At 37.8% G+C, this 24341-nt stretch overlaps 3 protein-coding genes across 5 annotated transcripts in view; 1 reads left to right on the forward strand and 2 right to left on the reverse strand.

Moving 5' to 3' along the window:
* The window catches only part of atp2a2b (ATPase sarcoplasmic/endoplasmic reticulum Ca2+ transporting 2b), a 31841-nt gene extending 23013 nt beyond the window's left edge, over window positions 1-8828 (reverse strand). For both annotated transcript variants that reach the window (XM_026929038.3, XM_026929037.3), the window contains exons 1-5: window positions 8233-8828; window positions 7640-7657; window positions 7462-7544; window positions 3699-3803; window positions 453-591 (exon numbers count right to left, since the gene is read on the reverse strand). In XM_026929038.3, the coding sequence (XP_026784839.1) occupies window positions 453-591; window positions 3699-3803; window positions 7462-7544; window positions 7640-7657; window positions 8233-8350 (463 nt within the window). In that variant the 5' untranslated portion in view covers window positions 8351-8828. The remainder of the gene's footprint in view (window positions 1-452; window positions 592-3698; window positions 3804-7461; window positions 7545-7639; window positions 7658-8232) is intronic.
* A 6336-nt stretch (window positions 8829-15164) lies between these two features.
* ube2g1b (ubiquitin-conjugating enzyme E2G 1b (UBC7 homolog, yeast)) lies at window positions 15165-19113 on the forward strand. Its single transcript, XM_026928705.3, has 6 exons — window positions 15165-15325; window positions 16177-16279; window positions 16404-16501; window positions 16965-17143; window positions 17233-17351; window positions 18411-19113. Exons 1-5 carry the CDS (start codon window positions 15283-15285, stop codon window positions 17317-17319), a joined length of 510 nt encoding a protein of 169 aa, XP_026784506.1. The 5' UTR covers window positions 15165-15282; the 3' UTR covers window positions 17320-17351; window positions 18411-19113.
* Window positions 19114-19378: 265 nt separating this feature from the next.
* On the reverse strand, window positions 19379-23696 carry arpc3 (actin related protein 2/3 complex, subunit 3). Of its 2 annotated transcripts, none has more exons than XM_026928710.3 (7): window positions 23553-23696; window positions 23053-23152; window positions 22795-22871; window positions 22450-22518; window positions 21591-21717; window positions 20722-20816; window positions 19379-19653 (listed from the first exon to the last, which is right to left on the reverse strand). In XM_026928710.3, exons 1-7 carry the CDS (start codon window positions 23556-23558, stop codon window positions 19591-19593), a joined length of 537 nt encoding a protein of 178 aa, XP_026784511.1. In that variant the 5' UTR covers window positions 23559-23696; the 3' UTR covers window positions 19379-19590. The 2 variants fall into 2 exon arrangements, with proteins under 2 accessions (XP_026784511.1, XP_034167362.1); XM_034311471.2 differs by lacking the exon at window positions 19379-19653 and adding an exon at window positions 20057-20116.
* Window positions 23697-24341: the final 645 nt, after the last annotated feature.

Here is a 24341-nt window from a genome sequence, read left to right on the forward strand (position 1 = left end):
ACCCCATTAACATTAAGGACGGCAGTTCAGAAAGGTTAACTCGGACGAGGCTTGACGTAGATATAGCTGATTAGTAGATTAGCGGATTCTCTTCCTTCTTGCATCTTTCGCTCGGCCTTTTTATACAAAACAGCATTTATTAGAGCAGCCAATGCAAAGCAGCAGTGACGCAGAGCTTTGATTATCTCTCGTCTTTCTCATGCCTAGGCACGTTTCTAAAAACCTGCACACACACCCTGACTTTGTGTAATCAACACAGTCGAGCTTACGACAGGGAAAGTACAAAACCAAACCATCGGTAACTCGATCGCTCACAGACATTACAGAGACCATCTGGGCAGCACCATGACTTCAGTCAGCCATTGTTTACAGTGATAAGACTGCTTAACACAATCGCGCACACTCTGGCTGGTGTTTAATATCCACAGAAGCTGAAAATGAGACATTCTTACCGGCCACTTCCACAATATCTCCAGGAACAATGTCTCTGGCTTTGATCCTCTGCACGCTCTTCCTGTCCTGTCGATACACTTTTCCCATCTCGGGCTCGTATTCCTTGAGGGCCTCGATGGCATTTTCTGCATTTCGCTCCTGCAGGCATGATTAAAACAAAATACACACTGATATCACTGAACAAAAGAACAGATTACATGCTGTACATTCAGGATCAAGAACTCTGTGGGAGTGGTGGCTTAGGCAATGAAATTGAGAGTATAAGTGCTTAGCACACAGCCCAGTACTCTGAGGAACTTTACACCACTGCCATCATAGATCTGGGCCTCATTTATGATCAATGCCAAGAAAAGCAACGCGCCAAAAATAGTTAGCCATTAACCTTAAGTAAAGGGAGAGACAATACTAGGGCGAAGTGCACCAGTCAATCATGGGAATTAATTTTTCCCCCTATAAATGTCACAGTGCACCAGCGGATACGATTTAGGAGTTTCAACCCCTTTGTTCACAATCCCAAAATTAAACACTGATCAGTCCTTAAGTGAAAAACTTGCTGGGGGCCATTTTTCTTTGGCCAGATGCTTCTGTTGGCTTCATTTGGATGATGAGAACGCAAAATATTTATCACATTATTTTAGCTACCAATTCCAAGCAACAAGGCTGAATACTGGGGATTTTACTTGCCCAACTGTCTAGTTAATGAGTTTATTATTTGTCCACCCTTGTTTCAGGGCAAAATTAGCAATCATTTAAACTGCAGTCATCTCATACATGACATACTTCTTTCCTTAAAACACACAACTGTTTTCTTTTGCATCAGATAACATTAACTCAGGTACTCATGGCACCAGGAAATTCCGGATGTACGTGTTCTGATGAAAATCGAGAGAAAAAAAACCTGCAGTGTTTTCACATCATAAAAATGGTAAAAGAGTAATGTAACTGCTCTATTGGGGTTGCTGTGAGCTGCAGGTTGGGTCAAAACACGTGACAAAATTAACACCAGTCTCTCTTATCCACTAAATACATAAAATAAATAAATAAAACACCTTGAACAAAATTGAGAAAAAACATTTCTCTGATAATCATGACTTCTTCCTACTGACTACTGTGTGTTGCATCAACCAGAAGAGGGTGGGTTTTCGAGTTCCCGTTTTTGATTCTCGGTTCCTCTCAAGCTTTCTTCCAAATGTCTTTAGGAAGTTATTCTTTGACACTGAGACCTTTCAGGTGGCTATGCATTGTCAGAAACTACCTAAAGTCACTTCATAAACTTTGTAGTGATGCATCTTCCATTCTATGACCATGCAGAAACGCAGGCTCTTAAAAAAAAAAAAAAAAAAAAAAAAAAAAAAAACGTATTGCCACTTGCCCTCAACACAAACAGCAAATAGAAAATATGAATATAACAATATCGACTTTGTCCCTTAGCGGATGCTCCCTGGGCTGGTTGCTGAGAAACGGCCTCAATTATTTACTCTGGATGTTTAATGGGTGTGTAAATCTGCAGTGCGAGTGCCAGAGCAGGTGTGCAAAGCAGCACTACCCGGGACAATACTGTTGACTGAAAAGGTGCCCGTACAGGGACTAAAGATAATTAGCTGGTAGATCCCAAGAGTGACCCCAGGCCCAGAACACACCTTAAACACTTTAACCCTTACCCTGCTTTCAAACTAGCATGCAACAAGTCACTTGTGTCGCTTGTAGTTTGTCTCCATCCAGCGTTTTTTCAGCTGCCATGAGAAATGGTAATAGCAAGCTAACTGTACACTCTACTCCTTCCAAGCTTCCATGTCTTTGCATGACAGGACAAGCCGATACCACAGTTGTCCTATTTTGAGTGTCGAACAGTAAGTATGAACTAATTATCAGTTAGGAAATTAGATAAGTTGCACGTCAGACCGTAGGACTGGTCTGAGTAATCATTCAAGACTATCGTTCGGATTTGTTGCTTTTAATGCCTAATTTGCACAGAACACATAGATAGAAAATTATTGTTTGCTTGTTGCTTGCTAGAGTAAACACAGGGTTACTGAGCAAAGGAAATGAGAATTAAGTGAGTACTTCCATATCCAAAACAGGAAAACATGGCTCAGAAGAACCTCACTGGTGCATGAAAGACTGAATGCCCTGAGCTATGCCACACTATTTTCTCATAGCAATTTTCAGGGTTAAAGATGGAGTTTCTCACACGAGCCCAGTGACCAAAATAAAACCACTGAAACTGGGACACTGGTTTCAGGGCAACTGGGAGGTGGTGAGGGGGGGGGGGGGGGGGGAACAGGCCCTCAGCTCTACGCTGGGAAGGCTGGGCTATCTTAAGACAAGCAGAAACAAGACCACCATGTGCCTTCATTTCACAAGAAGGGCAGTTTCATTGAGGAAAAAGGAACAAACACACAAAAGCACATTCACTGCATACCAAAGATGATGTCAAAAACCATGCAACAAAATTGTCCACAGAAGTGGGCTTCTTACGAAGCCAAAAATCCTGTTTTTTTTTTTTTTTTTTTTTTAAACACAGGGGGAAAAAACAGCTGTTTAAGAGTGCAAGTTGAAAAAAGCTTGTTATAAAAGGTGCATGCAACTCTTGAATCAGATTGGTCAATGTGATTGGTGACAATTGTTCCATGTACAAATCATAAATTTACATTAATGTACTTGTTCTGATGTGTTATCATTTGTATATGAGCAGCGAATTCACAGTGATCTTGCATAATTTTCCTAACAGCATGCCTCAAGTGTTTCACTCCTTGGACAAACTACGTGGACAGCAAATTCTGGTATCAAATATGTTTTCTTCAGAAATAATAACAAGTACATTTATATAACCCAACACTAATATAACCTAATAATAAAAGCTGCCAAAAGTGATTTGAAGACAAAACAATCCCGAATGCCTCCAGTATGTCATCCAAGTGTCTCCTCATCAACTGAAAGCACACTGCCTTAAACTTCAATTTAAAAGATGATTCCAGTGCTGCTTTTAGATAGCACACAAAAACCCCAATCCAGGCCACACACACACACACACACACACACACACACACACACACACACACACACACACACACACAGGTTCACCACTTCTGACCCATCATGTTTAAATTTCCATATTGCTCTCAATTGCTCTTCATTCATTCTATTTGCAATATGGCACTACCAGCATTTCTTTTCTGCAAACAAAAAACTGACACTGGTTGTTTCATCATATTGTAAACAGGAAACGAAAAAGGTAAACTTACCTGCCAAACCCCTACGATGGCGTTGGCTATAAGAATTAACAATATTACAAAAGGCTCCACAAAAGCCGTAACGGTCTCTTCTCCCTCTTCAAACCAGGCCAGTACCTACAGAGGAAAAGAAATTAAGGAAACTTGGATAAATGTCAAAGAATAATTATTCATACCGGATTTTATGTTCTCGTTCAAGCACTCATGTTCAGCTTCAAACCCTGAGACAAAAAGCCGATTACAAGTGCAGTATAATATCAGGAGCTGGAGTCATTTCACAGAAAGGTCATGGGGATACACTGGCAGGCAAGAACACAGCAATAACACACAGGAGCAAAAGAACTGATTCGTGAGCTTTTTAGCCAGTTTAGGTCTGTTTCCAAGTCAACTCTAGCAAGATTCATTTACACTGAAAAAGTGATTCAAATCTGATTCGACTCAACTGCAGAACTGAACCAAGCCTGCTGTGCATTTTTTTATAGACACAAGCTGCTGCTGGTCCTAATATTTGGACTGAAATACACAGCAAGCCGCTGTGTATTTTTTGTAGACGCAAACTGTGAACCCTAGCGCGATTCAACTGCTGTGAGAAATTGGTTCAACTCTGAATTGACTCAACTGTAGAAGTAAACCAAACATGCAGTCTATTATTTGTAGACGTGAGCTGCTGTCACTCCTCATAAGTGGACTGAAATGTACAACAAGCTGCTGTGTATTTTTTGTAGACGCGTGCCATAATTGCTAGTGAGATTCAGTTGCAGTGAGAAAGTGAGTCGACTCTAAATCAACTCAACTAGAGAAGTGAACCAACTAGGGTGTGTATTTTTATAGACATGAGCAGCTGCTAGTTCTCATAGTGACAAAAAAAGAGAAAATAAAAGTTGGATGTGATTCATAAACAGTTTTAAACTTGCAGCTACACACATTTGGCAAAGGTTTGCTTTTCTTTTCAGCTTAAGTATTTATGTGCCACACAAACAGCAAAGGAACCAAAAGTACCAATTTTGCTCTCTTACTCAACAAACAGGTTAATAGTTGTGAACGTCCCCAGAGAGAATGTTAGGATGATCCGATGTCCTGCTGTAACTTGAACCACTGGCAGAATACTGTGCTCTCTGTGAGTCTGTTATCAGCCCCTGAATGGGTTACTTTTAACACATGCTCTTCTGCTCATCTCTCACGCACTGCAGCATTTCAACGTATGGAGATGTTAAAGCTCATTACGCATTAAGAACTGGAGCCAGATGGTCGTTTTGGAGATCCGGTGAAGCAGCTGAAGTCTAATCATTCATCCCCAATCTTCATAATAGCATCCTACACAATGACTGAATGACTCACTGAGATAGATCTGGTATATTTAATGAAAGCTACCTGCACTATAGAGGTTCATAATTAACCAACACATCATCACAGCACACAAACATACACAGGCAGATAAAACGTCCCAAACACCAACGTCTTGGGCCGGTTGCTGAGAAACAGCAGCAGTTATTTCCTGTGGACACATAAATTTATACCCACACACGCCAAGCCAAGCATTAAAATAGAAACTTCTCAACTTTCCATGCTATGCATTTTCAATTTCCTTTAAAGGAATTTACAACCATGCTTGCTGTTCAAATTTTACTCTGTGCAAAACAAGTCATGGATGATTCTGACCACCAGTTAGCATCATGCAAACAACATGCTGGATTGAGCTCCTATTACATTAGATTAACAGCTCTTATACAAATCTAAAGAAACAAAAATCTGCACACAAAAATATACTGACAAGATAAAATATTTGATTTTATACACACTTTCAGGCTGAAAATAGAAATTTTCAGGTGTATTTTCTGGCTTAGCACATTGTTGGTCTGATGCAAGCCCAATCAGCATCAGTACATCAGGAAATTCAATCAGCTCAATATAACACACTTCATCTCTAATAAATAAATAAATAACGACTGCGCTTTTAATACAGTAAACGTTAGCACCACTTCAGCCACGGCATCTACACTACTGTGTGTGTGTGATTTTACACCAACTGATGCACCCTAATTCTCTGCGGGCTAATTATCCACCATTAGCAGCAAACAATTAAACAATGTAGCATCTTTATTTAAGTGGGTATGTGTATTTATACAGAAAATGTCTCGCATAATATCCCCCCAGACCAGCTACACATATGCACATATGAAAACGACCAAATAATGCTTCACTCCTTTTCATGAATGATTTTGTGACCAAGCCACAACTATCAAATGGGATGTTATTCCAGGCTTCACATCAACATGTCAATTCAGAAAAAAGGCCAACCAAGCTCTCAGGAGGACTGCAGTCATGCATCCTTTAGTAAGCGTAGCAGGCAGTGAAAGGGCACAAAGTGCTGACCGTATGACGCAAACTCCCTTGGGACACCTAGTGGGAAAGGAACACTACGGTACGAGTGAGTCAGTAAGACCGCGCTACTGATTTACAGTCCAGATTCCTGGCTGTCGTCAACCTGCTCACTCTGGTACGCAACAAGGAGCTGGCCAATAAGGGATGATGGAAAGGTTACTGGGGTAAACGCTACACTCTCACTCCTGTCAACTTCGAGACTTATCTTACTTCCTTGTCTTCTCAAAGCATGCTTCATGATAACGCAGCTGCAACAGGAAACTGGTAGTGTAAAGTTACTGAGGTCACACACAGGATCAGGATCATAATCACCCACGCTGTTCACACCATTCCAGCTTTCCGAGCCCTCTTAAACACACCATGCTCGTCATTCCGACAGCATAACTTACCACAGCTGAAGCCCTCATTAACGCTGTCTGAAACGTGTGGCCTGATCTTCAGGCTATCATCACATAACATGATGGCACATGTTATAATGTTAAAGTGGACAACTCTATAAAATGCACTATTATCTACTCATCTGTTAAATACAATTATACCACAGCACTGTTGAATTCTTGATTCTGATTGGTCAGAAGGTGTGGATATGTCTTCTATAACTGTATGGCTTTGACGTAACGCCCCTTGAAATGGAAAGCAAGTTTATTTATTTATTTTTTAAAGGAATGCACTCTGTCTAATACGTTTTCATTTCTATAGTAACAACTTGCTCTAATAACTTGCTCAGATAGTTTAAGCCTAACAATAAACTGATTTTTTTAAGTGTTGTTATTTAACAAACATTTCTCAGGTGATGCTTTCTGTAAGGAGATTAACACTTATGAAAGAAGACTTGGAAGAGAAAACAATTCCTTTACATTTTCTACCATGGGAAAATCTTTAGGACAGAGGACTTTGTGCTTTGCCATTTCTCAGTAACATGACAAGCTGCATTTATTAACCTTAAGAGAGAAAGAAAGAGAGGCTGGTGAAGGAACAAGTGTTATAGCAGCTATAAACCAAAGTTATAAAAGGGACTAACTTGTTTGGTGGATGTTCTGCAACATTAAGTGTAACTATAAATGGATTAAAAAAAATTACATGTTGTTCTCTAATAGAGGAAACTGTAATGCTGGCATATTGTTGTTGCATAAGAGAAATAAACACTTCAGAATGTGCAATCATAGAAAAATAATTCAGGTTGGCAACTCGGGCTGCATCACACCACTCTGTCGCTGCTGATTTTCCTGTAACAGCACACCCCCAAGCGTTTTATTCCTTACTTGTGCAATCAAGTTAAATGTTGTTCACACCCACCAATCACAGATTCTAAAGCCAGGCATATCCTTCTAGACGTTTTGCCTGTTCCTCCACCCCAGACAAACAATGTTTAAACACTTAACGCAGTACTTACAAATGATATACACGCTGCTAGAAGAAGAATCCTGACTAAGAGATCCTCGAACTGCTCGATCACCAGCACCCACAGTGATTTACCTGCAAAACAAAGAAATGCAAATGCATGTGAATAGATAGCAGAATTGCTGCGGATATGCATATGAAGAGCAGATGCAAGGAAACAATAGGATTACCTTCTTCTGCTGGCAGTTCTGTAGGTCGGGCAAGGATTCACACAGAAGACAAAAAAAAGAGATGTTAAGATGCATGACAGTTATTTATTATAATTTTTTTATTATAAAAAATATTTAATCGTAGATAAGCAACAAAGTATGATGTAAATGTATAATTCGTGAATAGTAAAGTATTATACTTCTATAAACAGCTCTAGATAAAAAGGTGCTCATTTTAAGGTAGGCTTAGTATTTGAAAACACTGCTTGACTTGGTGGTGTTGAACACACCGCGGCCGGCTCTGCTGAGTCCGCGATGACGTCAGCCGCTTTCATTTCGTCTTTTAACGGTTGCCGGTTGCTGCGAGGCCTCAGCACGTTTCCCACAGCAACGCTCGCTAACGCGCAGTCAGCTAATTCATTTAAGCTTTTCATTTTTTTCATATCAGCTCCAAAAAAATAGAAAAAAGAAACACCTCTCTGGTGCAACATCTAGCTGAAGAGACATGACAGTGCTAATTTGCGTGGCTAGCCGTCCTCTCATCCGCTAGCTTACACGGATATTAAAATGAGCTGAAGGGTTTAAAAAGTTAGCAGCTCGAGTCGCTCACTCACCGTTTGGACCCCATTTCTCTCGCTGTCGTTTCACCTGGTCGAGGCCGAGTCCGGTGCTTTCATTCACGCTGAAATAGCTGTAAACCTCCTCCACCGTTTTGGTGTGAGCGTTCTCCATAATGGACGGCCGGCGTTTAAAACACACACACACACAAACACACACACACACACACACACACTAATAGCTATTCTTTTAGCTCTCAGTGAAGGAGCAAAACTGAATACACGAGCAACACGTTACAGTAGTTAAGTCAATAATTGAGAAGTAAATTAGCGCACGCGCGCGCACACACACAGCACAACGCCGAGGACTGTAACTCAGCTATGCTAAATGCTAAGCTAACGTTACTTCACCGCAACCCGATAAGTTTTTAGCCGAACCGGTGTCAGGAGTGAGGACCTACAGCGATGTCATTTAGACGTCAAAACGTTGTGTAACGCGCCTCAAAGTATTTAGGGTGAGCTGCCGTCATAAATAAAAAAAAAAATCTTGAACTCATTCCTAAGAGCAGCAAAATACCGGCTACTACCATCAGCACACCAGCGCGCGCCGCTCTCACCTCTCTCTCTATCTCACTCTCTCTGCTTGTCGCCTGAGCCGCATACGCTCCGTTTCTGTGTCCGCATGTGGAAGCCTCTGATTGGCTGAACACGACCCGGAAGTCTCGGACTCCACTGATTGGCTGAAGACAACCCGGAACTCGTGCGTGCGTACGTTCTACGTAGAACAGCGCGTGCATCTTGAGTCCTATGAAGAAACAAGAGTCCTAACCGCCAATGCTAATCTATGATGAGATATGTTAATACAACATATTGAAATAATAGAAAAAATATGTACTGGGAAGACGTCAAAAGACGTCTTGTTCCCAGAATCCCATTAACCGTTACTCAAACATCCATGAAAAGGTAGAAGAGCTACATGCTAAACGCGACGATGTCGCCGCCATATTTGATAGGGCAACACTTCAAGTTGGCCTCATAGAATTGATTTGAATTTAGAGCATTAATATAGATTTTATACAAAAAGCCAATGAATTTGGATGTAAAAGATTAAACAAGAGGGAAAGGAATCACTTTTCACAGGTGTAATTTTATTTTATGAGAGACTTTGTGGGGTTAGTACAGGACTAGCTTGGTGATGTTACTGTTTAATTCTGACTAGCATTAAAATATTTAAGATTTAGATTTAAACATACAAAAAACTAAGAATAAATCACTTGTTTAAGGTTGGCAAATCTTATAATAATTTCTACCCAACTTTCCAACTGAAATGTCTATGCCAGCACTTTCCAAAAATTAGTCTTAATCAAAATTTTACATCACCGACAATATGAAGACATTTACTGCACATCAAACAAAGCAATTTTTTAAAAATGAAATGAACACAAACCGAGTTACAGTAAATTATACCAGGACCTGCAGTGTCTTACAGTTAAAATTTTGCCCTTTCCAATATGGCGGACATATTAACGTACTGCAAAAGTTAGCAACTGCGGCTAATCAGAGCGGTGACATCAAAGCATGTTCGATTTGTGATCATGTGGTGACTGTTCTAGAATGAAACTGCATTGTATAGGAGCTGCAGTTGTCCAATCAGATCACAGCTCCTGCTACGTCAGTCGGCTGTGATTGGATCAGCTGATCTATCCTGCTCAATGATGTCGACATCATGACGCCCCGTGTTCATGTGAAAACGTGCTGTAACTATTAAGGGCTGAAATACAATGTAATCTACATTTATGTTTTCTTGGTGACTGAGTCATTTAATTAAATGTATATATAATAAACATTTTTTGAAGTTTTGGTTTAGGGGAAAGATATTTAGCATACACTGAAAAAGACTATTTTTTATTAAAGAAATCAATCCTTACAGTAATGTGATCATGTGTCTGTGAATAATGTGTGATAAATAAAACCACATGTGAAAAATTAATGTGAAAATAACTGAAAAAAATGGGGGGGGGGGGGGGGGGGGGGGGGATCACATGTAAAAATAAAATTAAAAATGTGCATAAATAAATTTAAAAAAAATACATATTGCAAAAATAAAAACATACACATGTGAGTCATGATCTCGAGTAGTTTAAAGAAATGGTTCAAAGATTTTTTTTCCCCCTCCACATCTCACAAATCAAGAAGAAATATTTTTCTTTAAATCTGAGTAAGTCCAGGTTTATGTTGGTTGCCACTTAAGATATGAATTTGAGTTTAATTTTAGAACAAGACAGTTTTGAGGATTGTGTGGAAACACCACAGGCAAATAAATGTGTCATTTCTATTCATCATCAGTCTCCAGTTCAAGAATAATTAATGAACAAGTCTTTATTCTCTCACTATTACTTACCAAAAAATTAAAAACACACTAAAAATATTACATAATAAATATTATTTCTCATTCAGATGAATAATTTTATTGGGCTGATTTTACATGGCCATAACCTACTTCGTAAAAGGTAACAATGACTAAACAAATATGTCACTGATGATTTCTGATACATATCTAAATGTCTTGAACTGTCACATGATCTCGCCCAAAATAACAACCCCGTGCATTCCAGAAACGACAGACTCCTTCGCTCAGGATCTTCAGACTAGCACTAAATGACACTTCACATATTGTAATAATATAATAATATGCATAATATAATAATGTCATTACAAGTGAGACTTCACCCTAAATACAAGGTTTGTTTTTCTGCAATACATTATATAAAATTAAATACTCAATGAAATGTTGATTTCTACGTAATCATTTTAGTTTGTAAAAACACATAAGAAAATTTCACACAACTAAATACCTTTAGATAATTACATTATAATTAAGATTTTAGATTTTGAGTGATTCCATTATTGGGGTGTCATTTTTTCCCCACTGTTATTACATTTACAAATATGTATGTAAAGTAAAGGTAAAAGACATTTTAAAATCAGATAAAGTTGTCTTCACAACAATGCACGTACATGTGTCATATAAATAACTTTATATACAATATATACAATTGACAAAATCTACAGCCCCTTTAGCCTGAAATATAAACATTAACATACTTCAAAAAAATCTTCTTATTTTTATCTAATCGTCTGAATCCATCCTTTTTTCATGAGTCATCCATTATAGGTTATGAAAAATATACATTTTAGTTCACATTTACTCAACCCCGTTACCCAAACACCCCACCCTCCCACCCCCTTAAATAAAATATTTGGAACATTCCACTGACAAGTCACATGTTCAAAGTTGCATCATCCAAATTTCTTGAAGATCATGTGAAGAAGAAAAGTTCATTTGGCTTTCCTTTATTTTCAGAGATGAATTCACTTTGAAAGTACAACCCTGTTATCCAAATTATAGACTGAATGTGAAGTATTAATTTATAGAAATAAAATAAATCATTAATGCTAGCTAACCATATGTTTTGCTAATTCTATGCTAAAAAACTTAACCCTGTTACTCATTTAAGAGGAAAATGCAGTCTATCAGCAAAGAAAGCTTGGAAAATTGTCGCCTGAGAGGGGTAACCAATGACTGGTTAAATTGGATACGGTGTTGAAAACTGATATATTTTAAGAGTTATAAGGCATAAATGGCACAGCAGTCACAGAATCACTATGTTAATTGCTTTGGGATGTGGTGTTCTGGTGACTGGAAGGTCATAAGGTGAAATCTGAGCAACACAGAGACAATGTTTGGCTCTCAAGCACAAAACTTTAGGGCTCTTAACCCTCAACTTCCCAGCTGTTTAGTTCCCTTTTTGAACGATTACAAACTGTAGTTATTGACTAACGATCAGCCACAATATAAGATCGGGACAGTCTAAGGAATGTCTGTAGCCATTTGGAAAAATGTGGTTATATTTGGACACTGTGATAGAGCACTCGCTCAGTGCATGCTGTGTCACTGATAAAACAAGGCTGCAGGAACAAATATCAAGATTAACTCTGAGCTCCGAGAGTCTGCAATCATTCCGACACACCATGAGCACAGATAAACGGATATGAGCACGCTAAATTAGTTTTGGCACCTCAGGGTTGTCATGGAGATATGTGACGCTAGATTTCACACAGGTTTTTTTTTGTTTTTTTACAGTCACCTTTAAGTGCATGCAAACTTTTAATTAATGCTTCTGTTCAGAATGAACTTTTAACCATATATGGTGTTAAAATTGCTCTGATGATGGAGTAAACTGATGATCTGAAAAGTTGTCATGGCACAGCAAAAAATATATTTAGAAATGGTTCAATTAGGGAGTTTTTTGAGTTGGTTTGATTAGGGTGTTAATTTTTTTTTTCAAGTTACCCTTAAATACATAGATTAGGTAGGCAAGACAGTTGGTGCAGTTTACTCATCCGAGTTAAAATGGTTTACAGCTACAGTCTCTTACAGAAACATTTTTCATAGGATTCATTTTTCAAGTGTGATTTTTTTTTAAAGATATGTGTGTGTGTATGTGTGTGTGTTTCACATGCTGTAATTTTTCAAGTGTGATCTTTTTACAATTTATTTATTTATTTCCATGTGAATTTCTTTCCACATGATTCATGTATTACAAAAGTTTTTTTTTTTTTTTTTAATGTTTTGTTATTCCAGACTACTGGATGCATGCAAATTAAAATACAATCTCCCACAAAAAAGATCTCACCATTTCCTGTGCATGTGCAGTATCTCACCCAATAGACCGTCAAGCCATTTATAGGCCATTTATCGCTCACCCCATGACTGACACTTTAACTGCGGCAGGCCTGAGGGGGAAATAGCCCAGTCAGCAGTCCAGTATAGTGGAGCATTCATTAAAACGAGAGCTGCATACAAACCATTTGGCCTGTGCACTATGGACATACAGTATAAACACACAAAAGTGGTTACACTTTCTGGGGTTTGGAATGCCATGATGTAATGGCTTTTATTTAACTGTTGGAAATATTAAACCAGTTGGGATATGAATTTGGACGTGGGTTAATAATGAACGCTATTTCAGCAGGAAAGAATATATACCATTAGTAGGGAATAAAACATGACAGGATGGTGTGATGCAGACTGACAAGACATTTTGACTTGTAAGTAACTGTAGTAGTGTGTCTACTACACACTACTACACAGTTGAATTTTATTATCTCCTATATTCTCAGCGGGATTATCACAACTTCTTCATTTGCACTAAAATACAATGGGCTATATAGGGAATAAAAAATAATCAAATAATCAACAGTAGGGTTATGTGATGTAGCCTGATGTGAAGCAGAGTTACTGAAATTGATTATTTTCTAATAACAGCATGCCCTGAAGTGTGTTTTTTGACTTATACCAATTTTTTAAATGTATTAAAAAAAGCCCTACTTTTAACCATATTTAGATACATGTAATATGGAATATCTGCAAGAGAAGTTAGTTCCTGTTATCACTTACATTACAGCAGCTACAAACCAATGCGCCCTCACTAGCCTCTTGTTTTTATCCCTCTTCTAGTTAATAATATGAAAAAACATCTTGACATGACACGTCCTGAAAGCTTTCATGTGGTAAAAAAACCTTTCTGTTACAAAGCGCTGACACTGGAGACTCCTTTCGTATATGTTAAATAAAAATCTCCTTACAGAAAACTTCAGATGACAAATGGTTGTACATTTTTTTCTTTGATACATAACAGCAACATTTCATCTGTTTATTAATTAATCCATCATACAAGTCCTGAACGGACGTGTTAATGTAAACCTGTGATTTGCCTTACAGCCGGAACTACTATCAGGGACGCTGTTATAGGAAATGAATCAACACCTTCTGACCAGTCAGCATCGAGAATTCAGCAGCTCTGTGAAAATCAGTTAACATCAAATGTCCATTTCTGACAAAACCAAAAACACCACACGCCATGTTCTACTTTTTGACACCCGGGTCTGCTTATATCATGCAGCAAAAGGCTAATCCTGTTGTTTTGATTTCCTGGGTGAGGAATGAGACTGCTAAACCATCCTCTGCCATATTAAGGCTATGTTTGGTGTCGGTATCTGGGCACACAGCCAAACACTGGCCTTATAAGGACCTGGAAAAACGCAAATGCAAGAATCTGGCATGTGAGGGAGATAATGAAGCTCTCAGGATAAGAGGTGGAGAAGAGGGAGAGCCTGTGTGTCCCTTTATGCAGACATTTTAAGGCATCTTTTGAGCCAAAGATATTTACATTCCTCCTGATGATGCATGATGATCAGCTGAAATAGACTTTTGAAGCTACATTTTTCAAAACTGTCCAAGTAAGGAAGCACTCTGACTGGCCCTGGGACTGCATGTTGGATGTGAGTAGTGTGCCATCTAGTGGACATTTATCATTACTACAGCACAGATTCTGCTCAGTCGGCTTCATGCTTTCTGAGTCGCATCTATTAATAAATTATAATCGCGTGCTCATTTGAACAGAGAGGTAAATCATAAAGACTTTCCATCATAATGTTCCGATACCATCATTAAACATGCAGAAATTGTAAAATTAAGTAGATGTAGAAGAAGATTATTATAAAATGCAAATCTCCAGACCACTGTTACAAAATTACTGAAGATTCATTCCCTGCTTGGAAATTCTTAAAGTTTCCCTCTACCTACCTTAATTATTTTATATTATAAGATATATATCTGGCTTAATTTATTCTAAAACTTTTATGACTCTTTTAAATTATCTTTTGTTGTAACATTTTGTTTATCAAATCAGATTTTCAAATACGTGTTACATGTGTCATTATTTAATTTAATTATTCTTTATTATTTTAATTAATTAATTGTTTATTATTAGTGTTTTATTTTATTTCAACCCATGGAGAATATGCTTCATAGCGCATGCGTCAGATTTATAGCGCAATCTGCATGCGCCTTTTTTTTCCCCTGCTGCGCATGCGCACGAGGCGTTTGGGCGGGTCTCAACCGTGATTGGATAAAAAAAATGTCAATCAGGCGACAACAGCAGTTACGAAGCGAAACAGCAGGCACGGTGCTGGAACTTCGCTGTTATCTTTGCATTTACTTTGAGTTTGTTTATTTTTTTGTAATCTAATTGGCTAGTTAAAATGACCGAGCAGTCGTCGCTTCTTCTTAGAAAACAGTTAGCAGGTAATGAAAAAAATATTTTAGTGTTTTTATGTTAATTAGACTTACTTTTCGGGCTCTGCAGCTAGCTAGCTAGGCTATAAACTAGTTATAGAATTAGAAATTGGGAGAAATATTAGATAATTAGCGAAAACATAGCTGTTAAATGATGTTAAACTAAGTTAGCATCTGTTTCATGGCTTGACATGTTCAAATAACTTAAATATAAAACTGTCAAGTGATTTGTTAAGCTAGTTCGGTTTGCTAAAACAGATAAACAGGTCAATAAGATTACAGTGACGTTTCCAGAGATACACATAGTCTTATTTTGATGTTATTAACTTACATCAGGTGAAATATTTATAGTTTAGACAATCCTGAGTATATTTTAGCTCAGGTAGTTAAACGGCTTGCACGCACGATTTAGCTACATTGTCCTAACCACATTGTGGCAAATCCCGCCTCCTGTGCTGCGATTGGCTGTTTGTTGAAGCTCAGGCGCTGTCAGCCAATCAGAGCCAAGCAAGAGGCGGGATTTGTTGGAATACAAGTGAGTGGGGAAATGTTTGTAATCCTAAACCTGTTTATCTTATTTAAAGAAATTTTGCACAAACGAATTACGTTATTATATAGATTTATCAGCTGTTAGACTTTGTGTAGTCAGTAAATTATATCAACTACAAGCTAATGATTTAATGATTGTGTTAATATATCTCACTGTGCCATTGGATTCACACCCATGTGGATGGTAAGATCCATAAGAAGGGCAGATGATCTCTCAATCCTGATTGTTTAAAGGCTGTTCTTCAGCTTTTTGGCTTGTCCTTTGTGGGGTTATTGTCAGAAAATATTGATTTGTTTGTATTTGATCACAGAACTCAATAAGAACCCTGTCGAGGGCTTTTCGGCTGGTCTGATCGACGATGATGATATCTATCAGTGGGAGGTTGTGATCATCGGTCCAGCAGATACGTTGTTGTAAGTAATTGAGTGAGTAAGTAATTCGTACAGATTCACTTCCAGTCATTATGATGGTAGAAAGAACTTCATTCAGTGTTTTAACAGGATTTCTATTTCTCGGTTTTTCTTTTTCCTGGAACAGCGAGGGTGGATTTTTTAAAGCGAACCTCACATTTCCTCATGACTACCCACTCCGTCCTCCAAAGATGAGATTTGTTACAGAAATCTGGCACCCTAATGGTAAGTGCATATGATTAGACTACCTTCAACTGGTCTTGAAGGTAGAGAAAAGCATGCAGGTGTAATTGCACCTAAGACTAAAGTTTAAAACTGATTTATATCTGATTGCTCAAACTACTTCAGGAGCTCTGACATGCATTTTATCTATGATACATGTGTATATACATCTATACAAGACTCATTCAATAACCAAAGCCTTTCTTAATACACTGTCATCATATATGAGTTCCATAATTAGAAAAGCTGGTGTCTTTTTTTAAAAAAAAAAAAAAAAACAGCAAGCAACTTGCATATATTTTGCATATAACTGTTGTGCTCACAGAATTATGTTTTGCACCAATTTCTGTCTGGCATTTTGGAATTTCTTTTGGACCACATGTTTTCTTCCAGCGGCATTTTATGAAGCTTTGCAGTAATGTGTCACTATCATGTGCTTGATGTGATTCTGATCTCACACATTCAGTTGCGAAGAACGGAGACGTCTGCATCTCAATCTTACACGAGCCAGGAGAGGACAGGTTTGGCTACGAGAAGCCTGAAGAGCGCTGGCTGCCGATCCACACCGTCGAGACGATCATGATCAGCGTCATCTCCATGCTAGCCGACCCGAACAGTGACTCGCCGGCCAACGTGGATGCTGCTGTAAGTCCAGATACCAGCACAGGTTAACCACGTTGTGATGTTGTTGTGGAGAGAACTTGGATGATATGCAAGGTTGTGTGTGTTGACAGAAAGAATGGCGAGAGGATCCCAATGGAGAGTTCAAAAGGAAAGTAGCCCGTTGTGTGAGAAAAAGCCAGGAGATGGCATTCGACTAGATCTTCCCTTCACTGTAGTACTCATATAAATGGTAATTCTGTCTGTATACTATCACTGAGTGTTTATATACACACTATATAAACTATATAATCTGATCATGAGTGGTCAGATCTAAGCTGTAATCTCTGCTATCCCAGTATTTGGATTATTCAGTCATAAGTCTTTGTCAGCAGTGGAGGAAGATGCATGTTGAGTCCATTTGATTAAAAATGGAGATGGTTTAAAAGCAGCCTGAAGTGCAAACTGCAACCTGTGACAAAGTTTATATTTAACTATTTAACGTCCGTGTTTCTTTGCTGCCAACTATTCTCAATATTTTTCATCTTCCAACCTTTTTTTAGTTTCATTTGCACTTCTCCATTTTCCTGTCTTCTCTTCCGATAATATTTTGGGGGTGGGTTACGTGACCCAGCGGTAGGTACGTTAAACCATATAAAATGTAATAGAAACATTGAAATGGAGATAATGTGAAACCACAAATATTATTTTTAAATCATTCAGAAGTTCAGAATTTAATAGCTAATAGTTCTAAAGCAACATATTTAAGATAATTTACAACCTTAAATAAAAATTTTTAAAAAAGAGGATTCAGCAGCAATCATGGAATTAAGTAAGCAAAGTTGCTGATATTTAAGCAAAATGGACACTAAAGCTGAGTTTGGTCTGAGGTGTATAATTAAATTTACATCTATTCATTTGGGATGCAAAATACAAGCGATACGTTTCTCTAAAATTTCCCACCAACTGAAAACAAGTGCAAGATAGTTGTAGGATCAGGTGCATCCTTATTGACTGACATTGATTCTTAAATTAAGAAAAAAAAATCAACACCAGTTGTTTGCTTTAACGAGTAATTGTGATGGTTGTAATGGACAAACTGAAATGTTTACAAACTAATTAATGTAGCCTAGGCATAGAGCAGTGCTCTGTTATAATGAGAAGAGAAATGCTTCATGTGAAACGTGAATATTCAGTAGTATGTCACTCCTGTTTCTCCTACATGTGGCTTGACATCTAAAAGGACAAGCTGTAATTTGTCCTTGATATAATCACTAATTACTAATGAAATTTCTTTTCTTCTTTCCCACAGGCAGGAGAGCGTGAAGTACAAGAGATCAGAGATCCATCATTCTGTGTCTGAGACTGAATCACAAGGAAATGGAAATTTTCTCACAGCTGAATCTTCTCTGAATGCGTGGTTAGAAGTATATTTTGTTTGCTTGTGTGTGTGTGTGTGAGAGAGAGAGAGAGACTTATTTATTGTCTGGATCTTGATGAAGTGTAATGCATGACCCTTTTGCTTTTTTTTGCCCCCTGCCTCTGAGCCATCAACTATGTGCAAAGTCACTTATGCAAGTTTCTCAGTTTCACACTCACTGTAGCTATAGAGAACCTCACACCACTACTGTCTCTCACTAAGGAGTTGGTGTGCTCCCTGCTGCCTTAATGTCTCCTCCTGTACAGGAGAGGATTGAATTCAGCGATGCCAGGTCTGTCAGAATCCTCCTGTTTCCTTTGACAAACCAAAAAGAGTATTCATGAAATAGAGAATATTTTTGTGTATAAAATATTCTGTGACTGTAAATATCCTGTATTATAGCCACGTCAATCTGACCATCTGTTTGTGTTTCTCCTCCACTCAAGTTTTATTCAGTCGTGGCTATATGCAGTGTTAAAGCTGTCAGCCGTTTACATGCAACTCACTCAGTAATATTAGTTTTTAAATCTTTTGTCCATTTCTCCTAATTTACCTTATTATTTCTCAATAAAAGCATTTTGTCTTAAGTCTAAAAGATTGTTGTGTGTGTTCTCTCATCACTTAATTTATGCTTTGAATTTGTGGAACAGAAAGGTTAATTTGATTTAACATTTCTGGTTCTTGTTCTCATATTTTACTCTCCTCAGGTGCATCATGTTTTCCCAACAGAAACAATAAAATATTTGTGGCTAAGGAACAACATCAACAACTAGAATCATCATTTACACACATTTATCCCAAATAAGAAGAATAAAAACCCTTTCCGTGCAGAAAATGTTCCAAGTATTTGTACACAAGTATAGAATAAACCGTTTTTATTTTTCAGCTTTTATTTGATTACCTTGTGTTGCACATACATGAAGTATGATGGCAGGAAATCCAATGTACAGTATAAAATTAAATCTGGTATCCAATGGAAGTAAACCCAAATAAAAAAAAAAAAAGGAAAACAACCAAATGCAGAATCCCACCCACGTTCCACATGGATGACTGAGAAGATCCCAGTTGCCTCTTACTGACCAGGAGCAGACAGACTCTTGTTCATGAACTGTTTCTTTACAAAGCACACCCACCACTGTGGGGGAAAAAAAAAAAAAAAAATTGGTGATAAGCATACTGTGGTTTTATAACATTGACTTCCATTTTATGTGGGGTTGACATTAATGTGTGATGGTCATAGTGTGACATTTTCTACTATATATAGTTCTGAGAACTACTGAAATATGCATCGTAGACATCCCGGCATCTGGTATTTGATTACAAGATGAATTGATTACGCTTATGTCTGCTTCACAACAGCACATAGTTATCCAAAAACCTGATCAAATTGTGTTTTTTTTGTGTGAAGAAATCAACCTTAGCTAGCAGGTTTCTAGCCATCTTCAGATGATCTGTACAGGATGATAATTTTCAGGTAGTCTAATAGAACTTATGCTTTCATTGTTAACAACAAAAAGACGGCTTACACTCAGCTGTCACTGTTTTAGGTACATCTACTTTATATACACTCTTATTTTCGATTCTTCATACACCCACCACTGAGGTCACTTCGCATTTATAGAATTACTGACCATAGCCCATGTGTACCTAGAACCACCGCTGAGCAGATATTATTTTGGTGGTGTATATTCTCAGCACAGCAGTGTCACTGGCATCGTAGCGTGTGGTGCCAGTATCAGGTATAAGTGGTGGACATTTAACCAGTGGTTCATGGAAAAATAAAGAAATATAGTCTCCAGCTATAATACTTACAGGTTGGACCTACAAGGAAGGTGTTGCAGAATAAAGTGCAGTGAACACATTGTTGAAATACCCCGGCAGCACTGCTGTACCTGATATTATGTGAGTACTGATACAAGTATATCAGCTCCGGTTCTACGGTGGACTACAGTCAGTACCTGTACACTTATAAAGTGTCCTATATGCTGGCTGTAAATGATAAACTGGCCAGTAAGAGAAGATATAAAGTAGGTGTACCTAATAAAGTGGAAACTTAGTGTACAGCATCTTTTTAGCTGTTAACAAACATATGTTGAAATTCAGCTGACGCTTTATCTTCATCTTTATGTTAGATTTGCTTTATAAAAAAAAAAAGTCAGTGAACATAGATTATAATCTATCTGTACTTAATAAACCGTCTTACCTTGCTTGGCTTGTCTGTCTGTGGGTCGAACACTTTGTCACACAGTCTCAGGCCTGTTTCCTGACGAATCTGCTGCAGGTAAGCCCTCATAGTCTCTGCGCAGGACACAAGAACAAACACCGGCTCAACACCACAAAGGGAGTAGAGACTGATAAGTTTACAGGTCAAAGCACTGTGTAAAGCTACAGCTGTACGATGCTGGAGGCGTCACCCATAATCCTGCGTTCGGTCCAAATGTAAACATGCTCAGATTTAATTCTCTAAAGAACATACGGTATTTATAAATCATATACTTAAACTACAGAAATCGTTCCCAGGTCATTCTGAACTTGTACTATATTTCCTCACTCTTGTGTACACAGGCACGTTTAACACGACCCCCCATCACAGGAATGGCATTTGGAGCTTTTAGAGCTTTTACATTGTATTTGGATTGCTTAGAATAACTGTGATGATTGCTGATGATTGTGATGAGAATGTGTTGCTATTAAATTTAAAAACCTGGTAAAGCATCAACCTTTTCATAAAACAGTATATACAACATATCACCAAAAGTTTTTGAACACCATCTATTTTAAATGACCTCATCATAATACTTCATAATCAAGAAATGTTTATTATTAAATGTTTAGTTTAGTACTTAATACAGCACTCTTCTGGAGTTCCATTACTTAAGAAGTTCCACACAGATTTCGTTTTTCTTATTCATCTGCTATTCAGTATCGTTCTGCCAGGCAAAATTAGTGAATAAACTGTAATAAAGCTTATTAAAAGGTGAATTAAAAAAAAAAAAAAACATTGACTGGAAGTGTGTATACTGAAGTCTGAATTATTGTGATTGAGGAGTAATGAAGCTGTTTGCGGCGTACCTTCCTCCTGTCTGCTGGTAGGTTTAACGTACATGGCGTTGAGAGGGAATCCCGGCTCTCCTGGGATGGGGAAGTTGGTGATTCCCAGCGTGTACATCTCCTTCTCTCCTTGGCCTTTTGAGCTGCACTGTGGATCAAACACAAGGATGGGTTCAAAACACATGACGGTAGGAGATACTGAAGTCCAATTTTATGGAAAACTCTGCTGAACTATGAATATATAAAACCACCAAGGGCTATAAACTTTATTTAACAAATATCTCCAATGTCTGCTTTTTGTCAGTTGAGCTACATAAGTTATGCAAGTTCATTTTTAAATCAGTCATTTTGTAAAATAGTAGTGATAGTCTGGATTGAAAGATTCAAGTTGAGTTTGGAAATAAATATGGATTTAAAAAAAAAACAAAAAACAAACAAACAAAAAAAAAAAAACGTAATTTTTAAATGAAGTTTTCTCTAAGGATGTTTATTTAGTGTCAGCATTTTGTAGGTAAAAAGTTTTCCACCATGCAAGTCTTCAGGAACAATGCAGTTTATGCTTTGTAACATGACGATCTGCGTTTTTTGTTTTATCTTTTGTCTTTAGTGAGGAACTGAATATTTATAGCTGCTGTACATTAACATTAAATGTAACTATAAAAGGATAAAAAGTACGACATGTTCTTTCATAAACAAACTGTTGTTAATGTTGGCAAATTGCTGCGGTATAAAAGGAATAAAAACACTTAAAAAGCCATGATTTTGTTGGAAAATAATCAACATCGTGGTGGTAACAGTAACTCCGTTTCATCGTTGATTATTTTGCTATAACAGCACACCCCGAAGTGTTTTGTTCCTTACATAAGTGACACACACTCACCTTCTGCAGCTTCTTGAGGCATTCAGAGATGTACAGAGTGACGTAGATCAACGTTCGGTCTGCCTCGTTCTAATAAACAGTGTGAGGCAAATTAAAATCGGTCCAAGAAACAATCACAACATGATTAAGTTGAAAGTCAAGACTACCTACGATCAGTTCTAAGCAGAAAGCAGAAAAAAAGAACAAATATTCTGGAAATATACTGGAAATGAGTGACGGTGAAACAGAAATGTACAGCCAGAGGCGGCTGAGACTGACATGCACGTTGAGGCATGCATGCATTTTTTTTCCTGTCCTCTCTCACTTCCTGGGTTTGTTATGCTTTTTTTTTTCATCTCGCCTTACCTTAATTTCATAATTCTTGAAGAAAACATTGGCTTTAAAATAGTAGATGGCCTCATCGATGATGTCTGTGTCTTTGGCTGAAAGAGGAAAGAGAAAAACGGAAACAGGAACATTATGTACAGCTGACGAGTCTGAGATGTGACAGGTTGAAGACCATTTAAGGAAGAAATGCCACAGCTCTTAGAAAACATACATAAAACCGATATAAAACATAAATTCACAGCTTCCATTTTTAGAAATATGGAAAAAATAGCTTACTTTCTTTTGGAGCAGGGCCTTTAAACTGTGTTTTGAGGGGCAACAGTGCCATATTTCCCACCAGTTTGGTGTCTGAATCCATTAGACTGGAATGATAAGCCTGAAAATGAAAAGAACAAACAATGCAATAGAAGATTTAATAAAATTTCAATTTTTAATTTCTGCACATCTTTAGTGATATGAATATTTACAAACCAATGCAAAGCAAGCTTTATAGCACTGAATTTCTAAGATACTGCATTACAGATATGCACCACTATTCCTTTAAAAAAACAAACCACAGTATTTAAAACTTATAAATCAGCTTCAGAATCATATTAAAGTTAATAAGAATGAATCTAAAGGTGTATAAGATGGCTGGCTAACCATGTAGCTGGCTAATATAGCAAGCTCGCTAGCTAAAGGCTGCTAGACTCTCATTTTAAAAGCCTTTAAAGACACATTTCCTGTCATATATATAAAAAGAGGCGAGTTTAAATGTTTTAAACAAGTTTGCTTACCGGCATTTTTAAAACGTTTTCTGGTTTTGGAAGGAAATCGGTTAATGTCACAGCACTGAAAAATGCCGCTTCCGCTGTCCCACCCAACACAGCGATACCGGAAGTAGCTGGATAGTAAATTCCAGTGCAGTTACACTTGATGTCCACAAGGGGGCAGGAAAGTCAATAAAAAAATAATCATGTTTGAGAGTTTAATTCCAGGCTTCTGTGTTTTATTTTCACTTCCAAGGCACTCAGTGTTGCTCAGACGCCATCATTTAAAACATATATAAAATATAACAGAATTTTGACACTGATTTTCTTTTACAAATTAAACAACATTTTGTTTATATTGATACTAATGGAACAGGTATATATGTGCATGACATCCTGTGATTTAAATAGATTTTAACAGTATTTAAGGTTGCACAGATGTTAGCACAGCTGCAGGGACTAAATGAGTGTGTGAAGGGGTGTGTGTGGTGATCTGCAACAGACTGCCATCCCATCAAGGATGTATTCCCACCTCACACCCAGAGCTCCAGGGATAGCCTCTGGATCCACCATTACGAGAATTGTAATGCTACGAGTTTAATTTCTGAGCATCAGGACCTGAGAAATATTCCACCTTGTAACTCATTAATTCATCTTCAGTAACCTCTTTATCTCATTCAGGTTAGTGGTTGATCTGGAGTCTGTCCTGGAAATACTGGGTGTGATTTGGGAATACACTCTGGTTGGGACGCCAGTCCGTCACCATGAACACACTGATTCACTCCTAGAGGCAACGGAGAGTCGCCAGTTCACTTA

The sequence above is a fragment of the Pangasianodon hypophthalmus genome, chromosome 15 (assembly GCF_027358585.1).
Source record: "Pangasianodon hypophthalmus isolate fPanHyp1 chromosome 15, fPanHyp1.pri, whole genome shotgun sequence".
NCBI classification, from domain to species: domain Eukaryota; kingdom Metazoa; phylum Chordata; class Actinopteri; order Siluriformes; family Pangasiidae; genus Pangasianodon; species Pangasianodon hypophthalmus.